This window comes from Talpa occidentalis, unplaced genomic scaffold (assembly GCF_014898055.3).
Source record: "Talpa occidentalis isolate TD23 unplaced genomic scaffold, MPIMG_talOcc4v2.1 talOcc4.7, whole genome shotgun sequence".
NCBI classification, from domain to species: domain Eukaryota; kingdom Metazoa; phylum Chordata; class Mammalia; order Eulipotyphla; family Talpidae; genus Talpa; species Talpa occidentalis.
Genome location: NW_023605083.1, coordinates 100,040,363 through 100,055,731, shown reverse-complemented (window position 1 = coordinate 100,055,731; position 15,369 = coordinate 100,040,363). Strand labels below are relative to the sequence as shown.

The following is a 15,369-nucleotide window of genomic DNA, read 5'->3' as shown; positions in this document are numbered from 1 at the left end:
TTCCCAAACTTTTCTCCACAGACCCCTTCTTTTTAGGAATAGCTAATGTATTGGGGAGCTGTGTCTTGGCACCTGTCCACCAGTGATCTTGACATACCTCTCAGGAGGCTGGTCAGTTGCGTGACCTCCCTCCTCCTCCCCCCTCCCCCCAGGCTGACCTGTCCACCGCATCTGCACTGCAAACAGCTTGAGTACTGTGGGGTGTGGCTGCTCTCCCAGAGCCTCCAACCCTGCAGGCCCTGGAAGAGGGCTCCAGTGCTTCCTGGCTGCAGATTACCCTTGATTCTGGGAACTCAGTCAGGGTATATGCTCCCCAAGGGCAGGACCGGAGCAGTCCCTCCCGTTTGGCATCTGGCAGAGTCTCAGGAACATTGACTGAAAGCACAAGTGAACTGGGTATCCTGGTGAATCTGCGGAGGTGTCTCAGAATTAATCTACTCTCCACAGGGTGAGGCCACAGCGCAGTGCCCAGGGCACCTCACACAGGGCTGGGGCACAGAATGGGCTTAGGACCCATGATGCCTATTCTTAGACACTGGAGACTATGGATCCCTCACACTTGAGGCCCATGCTCATGCTCCCCCTGGGGCCTTGCCACACTCCAATTGGCCAGAGACAGGACCTCCACGAGTTTCTATAGCCCAGGGAGACAACTGATCAAGGGGAGCTGGGTGCTGCTGCTTCTGACCCAGACTGATGGCTGGCCCAGTGTGGCCCCTGGGTCACAACCCCACCTGTCTCCTATCAGCAGGCAGGGCAGCCCCTTCCCCCACAGAAGGGCTGGTGTTCAGGGTGGTGGGCAGCCTCACCTGCTGGTCATGTGGTGGTACCCTTCCTGCCCACGTATTCATGGCTCTGACCTGGGAGGTCCGAGGTGGGGCTTCAGTGATGGTGCTGCTGGTGCTCCCTGGCCACCTTAGGCCAGAGGATGGCTCTTTCTAGAACTCAGTCTCTACCTACACATGAGAGGTTGAACAGATGAGTCTGCATTTGTCCCAGGTCTACCTGGGGGCTTGATGAGTCCACCACACCTGAGGCTCATCCTCATGCTCTGAGACTGAAGGGACTAAAAGGTTCTGGGCATCCCCTGAGCCAGTGTGAGAAGGTGCTGGCACCACAGCTCCCACAACCCAGCCCTCAAGGAGCCCGGTGCCTCAGGTCTGCTGAAGGCTACGGCCTTGCAGCCAGTGCCCTGGAGAGAATCTTTTCAAACAGGAGACAGGGCTGGCTGTGTGTGTGTGTGGGGGGGGGGGGTGACTGCCAAAGAGTAGGCTTTCTGGGTTGATGAAAATATTCTAAAATTGATTGTGGTGGTGTGTGCACAACTGGCAATATACTGAAACTCCTTAATTGTATACTTAGATGGGTGAAATCATATGCTATGTGGATTATATCTCAATAAAACTTTTTAAAAAGGGTGGCGGTAGAGGGGCGGGATGCTTAAAACAGCAGCTCTCAAATCCAGTGTCTAGCAGGAGCTCTGCAGATCTGATGCCTGGCCAAATTCAGGGAGCCCAGCTGAGGGGCTGCAGAAGAGGGGGCTTAGGCTTACTTGCATAAGGCCTGGGCTATTTTCAGGGAGGGTGAGTGCCTCCCCCACACAGGCCTGGGACCCAGGAGAAGACAGGAGGAACCACAGCTGCTGCTCCTGGAGCACTCAGGCAGGCCATGGCGGGTCTGCGACTGCTATAACCAATACCCCCAAATAACCCGGGTGGCCCCGATGGCCAAATGGGGACAGGTGCAGGGATTTTCCTCCAGCCCACTCCCCTGGACAGGCAAGGGTCTGTTGGCAGCCTGGTGTGGGGGCGGGGGGAGGGCATTGGGTTTCCCAGGCTGCCCCCCCAGCAGGGCCCACGGCAGCGTCTGCATAAAGCAAGCGGGTGGTCATATCAGGAAAGGCCTTTTGAAAGGCACAGACACAGTGGACAGAGATCACACAGGAACGGTTTGTTTGCTTGTTTATTTATCATGGAGTATTTTACATGCAAGAACCAAACTAGAGAGACGGTATCTGGAGGGAGAGCCAGTGGGTGATGGACACTGAGCCTTGAGTGCACTGACCTGTCCTCCAGAACTGACCGCTCTGCCTCAGAAACGCACGACAGTGACAGAACACCAGACTTTTGGGGACGACTGGACAACAAATTCAACACATTCCTTTTCTCAAAAGCCCCAACAATCCTGAGAAACCTTACAAATTAAGTGCAAACTTTAGGAAATAAATATTCATCCCCCTCTCCAGGAGAGCCTGGAGGGTTTATCCAGAGAAAAGCAGTGTGACTCCAGGGTTGACAGCTGTTCCCGGGGGGGGGGCTGGTGATGGCAAGGGAAGCCCGGCTTGGACCCCCATGGACAGGAAGGGCTGGAGATGGGCACTAGGAGAGGCAGGTACCTCAGGGGATATCTTTTGGGTGCACACACACTTGACCATGGGTGGCCCAGACACCCCAACAGCAGATGGAGGAGCTCATGGATGGGCTGGCTGCGAGCACAGCACTGCTCCATCGCTCTTTCCTCCTGCCAGGCCATAGGCCCATCAAGTCATCCAGAAGACAGGGCCGGACTGAGTTAGAAGTGTGTGTAGGCGAAGTGGAGGGTGTGGCTGCGGGAAGGAAGCAGAGGGGCAGGAATGTGGGTGGTAAGCAGGGCTGCCTGCATCATGATGCTGGAGGAGTCGGGCGCCTGCTCCTCTGGGCCATCCACAGCCCTAGCCTCCTCTCTCCCAGCTGGGGCCTCGAGTCACAGCCCAGGCCCCGGGCCTCTCCGGCCCCAAGACCCTTGCTCTGGACCTCTGGGTGGGGAAGGAGAAGGGCAGTGAGCCAAGGTATGGTCCAGGGCGGACAGCATGGTCACTCACACTGAGGGGACTGACACACAGAGAGACAGGAGGATAGACGACAGAGTGGAAGTCACCTTTCCTTCTGGCCCAGGGCGGCAACAAGCCCTTTCAGAGACCCCTGTCCCAGTCATGCTGATCAGTGAAGGAGTCATCTTAGCCAGGTCGCTGCTCGGTGCCTGGGGAGTGCCCAGGAAGGGACAGTTCTGGGGAGGTTGGCCGAAGGCCCATCAGAGCCCCAGGTCAAGCCACACATAGTGCCATTCTCACAGCCCACAGGCCAAAATGGCAGGTGAGAGGAAATGGTTAGTCTTCACATCTCAGCACACAATGAACACAGAAAAGGTTAAACACATCCCCAAGAAAATATTTTGACAAAATAAATATTTTAACCTATAATCAGGTATAATTAGTGCTTATAAGGAATCCCAGCAATAATTTAGTGTAATTAAGTACATACTGTATCTGTGATTTCTAACACTTGTGGAGAGACTGGTGGCTCAGAAGGGTCTCACTCTCCTAGGGGGCGGGGTGGGGGGGTCTGGCTGGTTTGCCCTAATCAGACAGCCTGAGCACTGTGCTCCCCAGACGGCAGGGGCAGTCAGAGGCCACGTGGGCCAAGGGGAGTCCTTACGGCCTCAGGACTGAGCAAGGCAGAACCCCCCCCCAAAGGCCTGTACTTGCTTCTGGTGCAGGACTCAATTGCCACCTCAGCCTGCAGGTAGGAGCCGGCTGCCTCTGGACATGATGTACTAGCAGGAAGTGCTGGAAAGCCACCGGAGGGGCGGCTCCAGGCCAGGAAGGCAGTTGACACTTCTCTGTGGGTTAGTGGTTTTGTCAGTCCACAGGAATCTACCGTCCCCTGCTGTACCAGGGACAGCCAGGTCTTTCGAAGCCATGTCTGACTGATCAGCTAGAGTTAGGGGGCCAGCTCTGGACCACAGTATTGAGAGCAGCTTGGCTGGGGTATCCTCAGGTAGGCGAATGTCTGAGCTTTACTCACCACCAGGAGCCTCCTCTCCCCTTAGGCCCTTCAGGTTCCTGGTCTTGTGGTGACTTCCCCTTCCATAAGGCAGGAGGCTGCTCTTCCCTCAGAGTACTCTGGCTGCCGGGTGCCACGGCTCCCACACCCAAGGTTCGCTGCCCACCACTGCAAGCCTGGCAGGCTAGCAGAGGCAGGTCCCTGCTCTTAGAACCCTTCCAAACTGCATCAAAGGGCTGGGGATATCAGCTGGGGTCTCTGGGTACAACCGAGCTTCTCTGCAGCTCACATCAAACCAGCTGACTTCAGAAGTCATAATGTCCAAGCTGGCCTCAGGGGACTCTGCCCTTGGGAAATGTTGAGGAGCGGGGCTTGAGCTGACCAAGGGTTGGGGAGAGGGGTGGAGGGAGCATAGGCATGGCACTTGCAGCCAGAGGGGACAGGACTGGAATCAGCCTGGCCAAGCTCCAGTGGGGAGGTTCCTATGAGGACCTGGAGTGTAATATCCCCAGCTGTTGCTGGCCCCAGCCAGAGTCCAGGGCCTTCCCTGGAGGACGCTGTGGTAGTGTGAGATGGGCATGGGGCCCTGGGGTGGCAGCAGCTCTCACTGCATTGTTAAGGTTCCTCTTACTGCTTCGCACAGCCCTCAGCTCCAGTCCCGGTCCTAACACTTCTCCTAGCGCCCACGGCACTGCTCTCAGCCCAAGACGAGCCCAGTGTCTTTTCCCTGCCTGGGCCAGTGCTGTGGCTTCTAGGCCATCCTGCCAGGTGCAAGGGCTGACCACACCGAATTGGGAAACTAGGTGGCAGGTTTTGCCCCCAACGCCCAGGCAGTGCATGCTGGAACCATGACATGGGCCCTGGAGGCTCCCGGGCTGGGATGAGCAGTTGCAGGGGCAGCACACAGGTAGGGCAGGCAGGACTCAGGCTGGGGCCCAGCGAGAATGCAGTGCCCGCAGCCAGGAGACACAGCGAGGAACCAGGACAGAGCAGGAGTCACCAGCCCCCAGCAGCTCAGCTCCAGGCTCTGTCTGCCTTTTAGGTTGGCTCGGAGAGGGAGCCATCATGGCCGGGGGAACTCTGAGGGGAGGAGGTGAGGCTGTTGGGAAAGTCTGTGGAGGAGGCTGAGACCCATGCCAAAGAACAGACCAGGGACCTCAGTGCTGCTCTGCTCTCTCGGTTGTGTGGCTCTCCAAGCATGGTGAGAAGCATCTACTGCTGGGCCTGGAGATAGAGGCTACCACAGGCCAGGCCAAAGCACAGCATGCTCAGAGCTTTCCCAAGCAAACCAGTCACTCCTCCCTGTGCAGGCCCCTCCACAGAAAGGCCCGGAGTGCAGTGTGCGCAGGGCAGTTTGGTCTGTGGTAGTGCTCTCTCTGCAGGAGCCAGCCAGCCTGCCCCTCGGCCCCTGCCCACAGGTGGTATGCTGCTCTCTCTCTGCCTTTTGGCTCTCTCTCTGCCCCCAGAACCTGCAGGTCTATGGGGCCCCTTGGTTCCAAGCTCAGCTGCTGCACCCGCTCAGGCATGGGGCTAGCAGCCGAGTGATGGAGAGAGCGCCGAGATGAGGGCACACATGGGCACCCCATGGAACCTTCTAAAGTGCTGAGCACGCCAAGTGCCACAAAGTGACACGCATCAGGGAGCAGCAGTAAAGGGAGGGAGACCAACCCACAGGCGCAGACAAATCCTTTCTGGGAGGACAAGCCAGCCCAAGGAGATTCACTGAGCCAGGCAGGGGAAGGGGCCTGACTCCCTTCTCTGGGCAGGTGATTGGAGGAAAGACCATCCTGGTGTCTGCTCAGAAGATAGTCCCAAGGGGACTGCCCTGCCTGGGCCTGGGCCCACTGCCCACTCTTCCTGGGAGGAAACATGGGCAGAGGGAGCCCGTGGGTGGGAGCGGGGAGGGAGGGCAGGGCCTCTGGCTGCAGCCCAACTGTCCCACCGCCGAGAGAAGAAGGTGGCTAAAGCTGGTCCTGACTAGTGGGAGGCCTGGGAGCAAACACAGTGGCATTTCCATGGAGACACAGCAGCGCAGGACCACGTGGGGCTGGGGATGAGAGGAGTGGCCAGTGCCTAGTGTGAACCGGGCAGCGAGAAGTGACCTGCCATCCCGGGGACCAAACCACAGAACAGCTCACAGGGCGAAGAGGGCATCCTCAGACCGCTCTGACTTCTTCCGGCCGGAGGGGTTGGAGGCTGGGGCCGGGGCCGGGGCCTCCACTGGGGGTGAGGGGAGGTTGGGAACCATTTCAGCAGCTTTGGCTCTTTCTTCAAGGAATTTATCAAACTCTGCAATACAAAAACCAAGGCAAGGACCAGGATTGGTAGGGGGCTAGGTCCACACTGAGGTTCAAATAACCACACTCCACCTGCACCCACGGGGTTGCCCCAGCATGAGTCCCCACCCTTGCCACACTGCCCTGGGCCACCTGCCAGGGAGGGAGGGCTCTGGCTCTGTCCCACTCAGGCCTCATGGGAATGAAGCAAGTGTCAGAAGATCTAGTGACTGCACATACTGACTCCATCCCTACAGCCCACAAACCTGCAGCCAGCCAGAGCCAGGGGTGATTCTGGGCATCCTGTTCCTGGGCATCCTGCCTCTGTTTCCACCTCTGCCACCTCTAGGATGGGTGGGCAGGACAGTGCAGCCCCACCACCTAGGGAGGCCCCCCACCACCTTGGGAAGCAGGGGGTTCCCTGCTGTGCCAGCTCATGGGTCCTGCTGGGAAAGGCCTGGGAAACCACAGAGCTGGGCACAGATTCCTGCCCCACTGCCCGGCTGACTGGAGCTATTCCATGCTTAGATCAGTGCTGGTACAGGGCAGGGAGAGCTGGAGGGTGAGTTCCCACTTGAACTTACCACAGACCGTTTCTCTTCTCCCACCTCCCTACCAGTAAGGATCTGCGCCCATGGAGGGGGTCTGAGCAGACAGTTTGGCAGAGAAGGAGGAGGCAGTGCAAGGAGAGACAGGCAGAGGCTGGGAGGCTGTGGAGGTAAGATGGGCGCAGGGAGGTGGGGGGCCGTGACAGAAACTTCCCCACCTAATCCATTAACTGACCCCCCCAGAGTGAGGTCACAGGATCTAGACCTGGAGAGGCGCCCTGTGTGTAGTTATGTGTCTTGTTCCTTGATTGAGCACCAGGGGGTGGGGACAAGCTGATTAGGGGTGCAGTTTTGGGGGCTGTGTTGCCATGGGATGGAGTCAGTGTGCATAGTCACTACATCAATGATCTTCCGACACTTGCTTCATCAGCACGAGGTCTGGTGGGACATAGCCAGAGCCCTGGCACAGGCCTAGCACCAGGAGATGCTCTGGCTATAGGTGCTCCAAGGTGGTTGGAGTGCCAACTCTGGGGCACCTCCAGAGCCTGGTGTAGAAGCAGTAAAAACAGGGGAGGGGGCATAAAGCTTCAGCCAGACCATACCTTCGCTCGTGACTCCCTCCTCCAGGTCATCACCCTTCTGTGGGAGGAGCAGAGAGAGGGCATTAGGGCCTACCCACCATGCTGCCACTCCCTGCCAGCTGCTACCCCAGGGTGGCACTGCTATCACAGCCTGAGCAGAACTCCCCCTTCCCAGAGATCAGCAATAGCAACATACTGACCATTAACTTTGTTTTTAAAAGCAAAAACAAAAAACTGATTTTGATCCTCCAGAAGGGCTGGAAAGGAAAATTTAAAAAAAAGGTGTGAGCTGGTTCTTTGAGCTGAGCTGCAGCGGCAGGACCTCAGCAGGCCTCTCCCCATCTAGGACACACTCCCAGAGGAGAGCTAAGTAGGATGGGCCCAAGGCATGCCCAGGGCCCCCTCAGACACCCTTCAACTTAGTGTTCCCTCGTTACCAGCCACAGGGCTGTGGTAAGTCACTGTCCATACCAACAGCTGGGGACTGCACAGGGCCTGGAGGGGCCGGAGCCGGAAGCCCTTGACACACAGCCTGCTACCAGGCAGTGCTGGAGTGCTGTCCCCAGAAGAACACCCCGCATTGTCCCAGGAGCAGGCTGGCTTCCTCCTGTGGCCCAGATGCTGTCATCTGTTGCCGGCTCCCGGGGAGCCATGGAGGCTCTTAACAATGAGAGTGATCAGACTGTATTTTGTCTGGAGAAGGAGGTAATCACTGGAGCTTCTAGGCTGCCTGGGGCCTGGGGACTCACTATACAGACAGTGACAGGGAAGCGGGCTGGCTGGGGAAGTGAACCGGGTCTTGGGATGGCCAGGAGACCGGGCTTACTTCTTGGTTTTGCCACTGCCCTGCTGTGTAGCCTTGTTGGGGCGGTGCCTCCCCCTTTCTGGACCACAGGGTCTGTCTTGCAAAGTGGGGGCCTTGGCCTCTATGATCGCAGTCAATTCCTTTCTAGGCATTCCCTTGGGAAAGATTTTCGTCCTCTCCTGGCACCTGGGTGGCTTCTTTGATAGGCAGTGAGTGTCTTGGGAGAGCCTGGCCTGATGGGAGGTGGCCCAGAGCAGTGAGAGCCCTTATGTAAGATCTCCTATCTCTGGGTGGGAGGGGACCAAGTCTGCAACAGGCCGCAGTCACCAGGCTAGAGACACTGTGGTTACAGACCTGTTCCTCTCCGGGGCAGGGCCCCCAGAAAAGGAGGTAGTGCGGAGCAAGAGATGAGGGGCTCTCCAGGTCTGAGGGAGACTCCCAATAGCCTATGACCTTGGGCAAGCCACTCCTCTAGCCCTGCAGCCAACAACCCCCACCCCACCTCCTGCCCAGGCTGCTGAGGGTGACAGGGCTTTGTAAGGGACAGAGGGTGACGAGGCCAGCCACTGCAGCTCTCACTTCTCAGGACCTGCTGCCGCCGGCAGATGCATGATGTCTTGCTTTCCTGCCTTATCTCTGAGGATAAAGACAATGGTTTCTGGGGCAGGAGTTCTTCTAAATCAAAGATACCACAAGATAGAAGCGATGACGGTGATTAAAAAACAAAACCAAAAAACACCAGACTCGTGTATGTTTCACAATTAGAAAAAAATCAAAATGAAAAACCTGAAAATCCTCAACTACATCCTCCTCTCCCCCCAAAAGCCCCAAGCGCGCACACATAACACATACACACCCGAAACTGAAAAGTAACAGGGGCAAGTGTATGTTTTAGGGCCAGCTAGAGCTGACTCACACCCCAGTTTGGCCTCTCACAGCAGCTTGGTGAGGGCGAGGGGGCTGAACCCAGGACAGGCCACCATCACTGCTGCCCTCCTGCACCCCAGTATGTTTTGTAGGGAAAGGCCCGATGTGAGGAGTTAGGGGCTACAGGAACCATACTGGCCCCCCACCCCCCTCCTCCAGCACCAGGGTGAGCAGCCCCTGTGGGTGTCCCAAGGCCCATCCTCAGAAGAGCCTCTGCCTCATCCCACCCCACACATGAATATAAAAGTCAAGTCTCACCAGGTCCGTCCTGAGCCACACCTCAATGTCGTCCATGACAGAGGGCTGAGCAACGGGGATCTATGGAGGCGGCAAGCAGCGGGCCAGGCAACCCACACAGCCAGGCAAGGGAAGACAGAACACCGGAACAAAGTAAATTGTCAAAACAACCCCCAAATGAAACCAAAATGTACACACAGCAAAAACAAAAACAAAAAAAAAAAACAATTGGCACAGCAGGCATGGGCAACATAAGGCAGCCACATGTGAAATGGCAGGCGAGGAAAGCAATGAGGCCAATTCTAAGAAGCAAGGCTGACCGGCAGGGCTGGGAAGGGAAGGGAGGCAGCAGTACGAGTTCTTGAAATGGAGAACTTTTTGACTCCATGTGTCAGCTCTCACCTCACGGGGATCTCTCAGTCTAGGGCAGTCAAATGCTTTCTAAGCCCAGGAACGCGCTGCTTCTGCAGGCTGATTTGGAAACTGTCAGTTTATGACAGTAGGAGCACGGCCCACCCGCCACTGAAATGCCCCCCTGTGGGCCCAGATGCTACCAGGGAGGCCGTCTGTCCAGATTCGGATGCAGGTGGCCGGGTGGGTATTGCAGTCAGCCCTGGGAGTGTAGGGCTGTTTGCTCATTGAAAGTATTTCAAAATGTATCCTGGAGCATTTCTGAGTGGGAGGAGGGTGGCTCCCGGGGCCTAGGTGTGGCCTGGCTGACAGAAGGCAGGCACATTTCACCACTAAGAGAAACATGAGCAAAAATCGAGGGCTTTGATGACAAAGGGACTGCAGGACTTTAGTCTTCTTTGTGTCTCTTTAGGGGAAAAATCCCAAAGCAACCCTGAATGCAATAGCCTCCTTTAATCTCACCCTTTCTTCCCAGCTTTCAATGGCTGTCTGTGCTTCAGTAGTCAAAGAAAAGAAGTTCAACTGATTGTGGCCAGTGGGAGTGTGTGTGTGTGTGTGTGTGTGTGTGTGTACTGGACCCCCCCACCCCAAGCAAAATGAACACACCTCAAGAATGCCTGGGCAGTCTCCAAGCCTGGGACATCTGTGCCCAGGGCCTTGGGAGGCAGGGATTGTGAAAACTGCATTTAGCTAGGAATATTTAAGCTCCTGTCAGAGAAACATGCTAAGAAGTAAAGGTAACCTTTAACCCCCCAGAAACCACATTAATGAAATGTTGGCTCCCAGCCTAGAGAAATGAGTTCACTGGTCTTAATCGAGGTGACCTGCCTCTTCACCTGGACTGACTTGGGAACTACCTTCCAGGGGATCACACAAAAGCCCACTCTGTCTAGAAAAATTGCCTATGTCTATAGTTGGCTCCATCCCAATATTGTAAACCAGAGTAAGAATGAATTTAAAATAAGTAGTACCTTAACTATTCGCCAAATCTAAAAAAATATCGAAGGGATTAACAAAGGAAAAGAATAAGAACTTCTTATCACCAGCTCTGACTTGGGGTGTGCACTGGAGCAAGGACTTCTTGGCCCAGACCAGCACACGATGAGCAGGTATCTGTATTCTACTGGAGCTTCACACGCTCGCTAGCTGAGTCCAGCAGCTCCCTGGCTCAAGCTAACCATGCTCTGTGCCTAAATACAGACCCATATGGGTAGGCCACACACATTTCATAAAGGTTCAAGCCAACCTGGATCCGATTACGAAGATTCTGTCAAGGTAGCTCTTTTATTATTTTGACTTATTGGGGACTTAAGAATGTTAAAATGAGAAAATACCAAGGAGCTCAAATCACCCTGAACTAACTAACACCTAAGGACAACTAGCCGGTGATTCTCACTCTGGAAGGTACAGATGACAATGCATGGCTAACAGCACTTAAAGCCAGAACTCACCTTCCCTGTCACAAAGAAAGCAGCTGGGCATGCTTGCTGGTGGACACTTCTGCTGTGACACATACCATGACAGGAGATGCCAATTTTCATGATCTCTATGCTTATAAGTCAGAATGCCTGGCCTCTGGGAAGATGCCTGCCATACCAGGTTCCCAGAACTAAAGCCTGGGATGTCAACTGCATCTCCAAAGAGAAAATATACCTACGTGGGCCTCCCCTGGTGGCGCAGGCAGTTGAATGCAGTGCTGTGAAACTGTCCGCAGCCTCTGCAGCGCAGGTTTGATCCCAGCTGGCCGGCAAGGGTCCCACATGGCGTGGCAGACCTCTCCTGTCTTGCCCACTGCTCCCCTCAGCAGTGTATTTCGTCAGTCTGCCTGTTCTGCTCCCTGCTCTGTCTCTGGTGAATCCTCTCACCCTCCCACACATCTGGCCTATACCCTGGTTCTTGTATAAATAAATAAATCTTTAAAAAAATATATATACCGAAGCACAGTTGCTGGAGTGCACGCTGGGCTTTTTACCTACCCAGCTTTAGTCTACCTCAGAGAAATGGAGATTAAATGGACAGAGCTTTTCAATGCACTGCAAAAGCTTAAGAAAAGCCATTAAGGGGTCATGGGCCTTACGCCTTCAGATTTTGCTCATAATTTTTTGGTTACTGTTCAAAAACAAGTCCCTTGTGGCCTGGAATCATGCTCCAATTTTCTTCTTGGAGGATTACTCTTGAGAACCAGCACGCTCAGAAAATAAACACTCAGATATTTGAGAAACTCTTCAGGCTTTGGAGAAAAAACGTCTCCAGAAGCTGGATCATGGGAACACTTTTCTTCCCTCTCTTAAACTTCTCCAAATAAGTAGTGTGCCGAAGGGCCAGCTTCCTCCAGACAAAGCCCAAAGCCCAGGAGTCAAGCTGGGGAGGAGAAAGAATGGTCAGAGATCCCAAGTGCTTGGTGGGTCAGGAAGTGGGGCAAAAGGATTCTTTCTGGACTTGCTTCTTCCCCAGCAGGTCCCGAGCCTCTGCTATCCTAAGAAGTCTCAGAGCTTCGAGAGGAGAGGCAGGGACAGGGACATGGGCAATTCTTGGCCTCGGGGTGGCAGACTGAAATAGGGTGATGGCTAGGTTATATTTAGCTTTCACCCTGCAGGGCTCCCAACCCCTTAACTCCCAGTCGGTGTGTTTCTCTTTTCTATTTCAGAAGTCTAGTGATGTCAGAAATTATTGAAACTTTCATCTTCCTTACGGTAGATGAAAGGTACTTGGGCCTCAGAGTGGGAGTCATGTGGCTAGGGTGTGACTAACTGTACAGTTTACATAACATAAGGCTTACCAGACCTTGGCTATGGAAACCTCCTACCCTGGTAAATCAGTGCCTTGAGTACTGCACCAGGGTAAAGTTCCTTCCAGTAAATGAAGGTGCTATCAGACACAGACTGAACATGGACACAGCGGGAAGGAACTAAAGAAACTGAGGGAGGGCCTCCCCTGGTGGTACAGCGGTTGAGCGCTGGGTTGCAAGGCTGCCCGCAGCCTCTGCAGCGCCGGTTCGATCCCCAGCCACCGGGCGAAGGCCCCACAAAAAACAAAACAAAAAACAAAAAAAAAAACAAAAACTGAGGGAGAAAGAGGAAGCGCTTAGTCCCACTGATGGGAAGGAAGGGACAGGCCTTGACTGGAGAAGATGGCACTGGACTCTGTCACTGCCTTGTGGCTTAAGGCATATCACCAGGCCCCCACGAGACCTCAGTGTTCTCATCCGTCAAATAAGGGCTGGCCCAGCTGATTCCCAAGAGACTGTGGGCTCTGACATGCCAGGATTTTAGCATCTTCTTGGGAAATGGTCCAAGCTGAAGGATGGTCCAAGGGGGCTGAAGACGAGTGTGAGTTGGAGGAGGGAGACAGAAAGGGAAAGAGACGTACATTAAGAAAAACAAAGGCAGCTAGTGCGGGCACAACTTCCAATAAAGACCACTGCCTAAAACTAACTCCCTCTGGGGAATGGCTAGATGGGGTTAGTTGGGCTGAGGCAATGGCTAGATCATCTCTGCCATTTTCAGTCTAAAGAGAAACTGGCCTTTTGGGTAGCAGAAGTGGTAGATTTTGATGTGAGTGGTAGGTGAGCTGATCCTCCTTCGGCTGCCAGCAGGGGCAGCTCTGCCTTGGGGGAGTGGCAGGGTCACTTGCCCAACGGGAGATGCTGTTGCTGATGCTGCCACAACCAGCACGCTGTGGTCTCAGGCTTGCGTGTCTGGGGACACTTCTAGGCTTTGGGCTCCTCCTTCTCCATAGACCCAAACCTGGGCTTTGGCAGCAGCAGATTTTTGACTAACCTACTTCTGTTCTTGTTGAGACTACCATTTGTTTACAGCAGGACATTCCCCTGCTTTGCCCTGCATGTGGGAGACAGTCCTTTCTGACCACCAGGCAGGAGAGGCAAAAAAGAATGGAGAGGGCAGGGGAGGGAGAGCACATGCACCAGCAGGTCCAGGCAGGCTGGCTCAAGATGGTTCTGTGTTTTCTTTGGTTGGTCATGAACCTGCTCCTGTTAACAGTGGTGTGGGACAGCTAAACACCTAAAGTCCCAGGAGAGCAAGGGTCAGTCTTCCACAGCCCCGATCCCACAAGGAAACCTAACTGTGCTGTCTCCAGTGCCACAGGCACCACTCCTGTAGCTCAGTGTGCTATTTCCAGCACCATGGCCTGAGGTATAGTCTTAAAGCCCTTTGGTCTCACTCAATAGCACAAAAAGTTTCCACATAAAGAATTTGTACTTGGGAGGCTTGGGAAGATTCAGGGTTTCTAGCTATGGGAAATAAGGCAAAGCAATTAATACACATTATTTAGAAGGAAAAACACTACAGTCAGGCAGGTGAGATACCAGGTTAGCTGTTAGTTGGGCTTGTTTCTGGGGAGTCGGAGACTGGAGCTCTCAGTGGGGAAAGGGCAGTGGGGGAGCAGTCTGTGTGGTCAGAGGCAGGTGTGACCACCAGCTGCCAAGGCCACACTCAGGAGAGTTTGTGGGCAGTATCCTTTTTTGCAGGATTAAATAGGCACAAGGACACATGGCTGGATTCTCCCAATTTTGACAATGGAGTGGACATGTTCTCCAGGGGTCCTGCTCTAAGGCCGCACACATGTGGGCTGGAGCCCCAGCATGTCCCTATAGGAGCAAATGAGGGGCCCAGACAGCCCATGTCACTAAGAATGGCCTTGGGGTCTGGTGCAGAAACACAACGGGACAGAGCTGCCTGCGGCTGTGACAGGTGGAGGCTAGCCCCACCTGAGTGTGGCTGTGCAAAGGTCACCAGCTCCATGCCAGGTGGCAGGGAGATACCCCTCGCCCCATAGTTCTGATAGCCCTGTGCGGCCTACATGCTTGCCGGCCAGTCATGCCTTGCTTGGGCAGGAGACCCTCTGTGCTGCCTGCAGTCTTGGCCATGCTGGCTCAGCCTCAGCTCTCTGCCACAGCCAGGCATGGCTCCCAGGAGTCAGTTTCGCCTCTCCCTGGTGTGTCTAGCTCACCCCCACCCCACCCTGGGGGCTAATGCTTTCTCTGCTTTGCTCACCTTTCTTTCTCTGTACCCTCTTTTCTCCAGCCCCACCACTCACACAGACCTTTGGTCTCCACGTCAGGGGTGCTCAGTGAGAGATGTGGCTTCACTGGAGGTGAACTCATCGCTCCAAGGTAAGAAGAAGCCTGGAATGAGGTGACTTTCTCTCTATGCATCTGACTCAGGGCTACCCGATCAGAATGAACTAATGGTATTCATATTAAGTTCCCCCAACTTGTCTTCCTTAATTTTGTTCCTGTTGTGTTTTTTTATGTTTCTTTAAGAGGTCTCAAATCTGTCTGGGGGTCTCAGTGGACATAGATAACTACCTTGTAATAACCCCACCAGCACAGGACTGCCAATTTCACAGGTCCAGGGCTGGAGGGGACTTCTCCGACCAGTCAGATTGTTGAGTCTATTCTTTTAGAAATGTCCCCTCCCAAGCAAAAGCCACAGTAACTTGTGCTCATCCTGGAAAAGGGAATACTGCCGAGAGCTCCGGAGACAGTAAAAGGAGGGAAGGGGCCTCCCCTCACTCTTGCAGGTGTTCCAGACTCTTAAGGTCCAGGGGCACAGTCCTCAGCAGAAAACCAGAGAAGGTGTTTCTGGGGCTGGAAGTCTGTGGATTAAGGCGACTGTACAAAGACAGGAGGGGGAAATTTGGCACCCACTCAGAAGGGAAGAGTGGCCTTGTACTGTCTGACTCACAAGGGCTCAGCAGGTGACAAAGGTAAGTGCTGGGGTGGACAGGGGACTTGGCTCA

General features: G+C 54.6%; 1 protein-coding gene across 12 annotated transcripts in view; it reads right to left on the bottom strand.

Moving 5' to 3' along the window:
- Positions 1 to 1,911: 1,911 nt before the first annotated feature.
- Positions 1,912 to 15,369, bottom strand: part of TOM1L2 (target of myb1 like 2 membrane trafficking protein) — a 109,030-nt gene continuing 95,572 nt past the window's right edge. For 7 of the 12 annotated variants that reach the window (XM_037493957.2, XM_037493956.2, XM_037493960.2 and 4 more), the window contains 3 exons: positions 9,217 to 9,276; positions 7,248 to 7,284; positions 1,913 to 6,110 (listed from right to left, as the gene is read on the bottom strand). In XM_037493957.2, the coding sequence (XP_037349854.1) occupies positions 5,956 to 6,110; positions 7,248 to 7,284; positions 9,217 to 9,276 (252 nt within the window). In that variant the 3' untranslated portion in view covers positions 1,913 to 5,955. The other 5 variants (XM_037493959.2, XM_054689462.1, XM_054689463.1 and 2 more) reach the window with 4 other exon arrangements.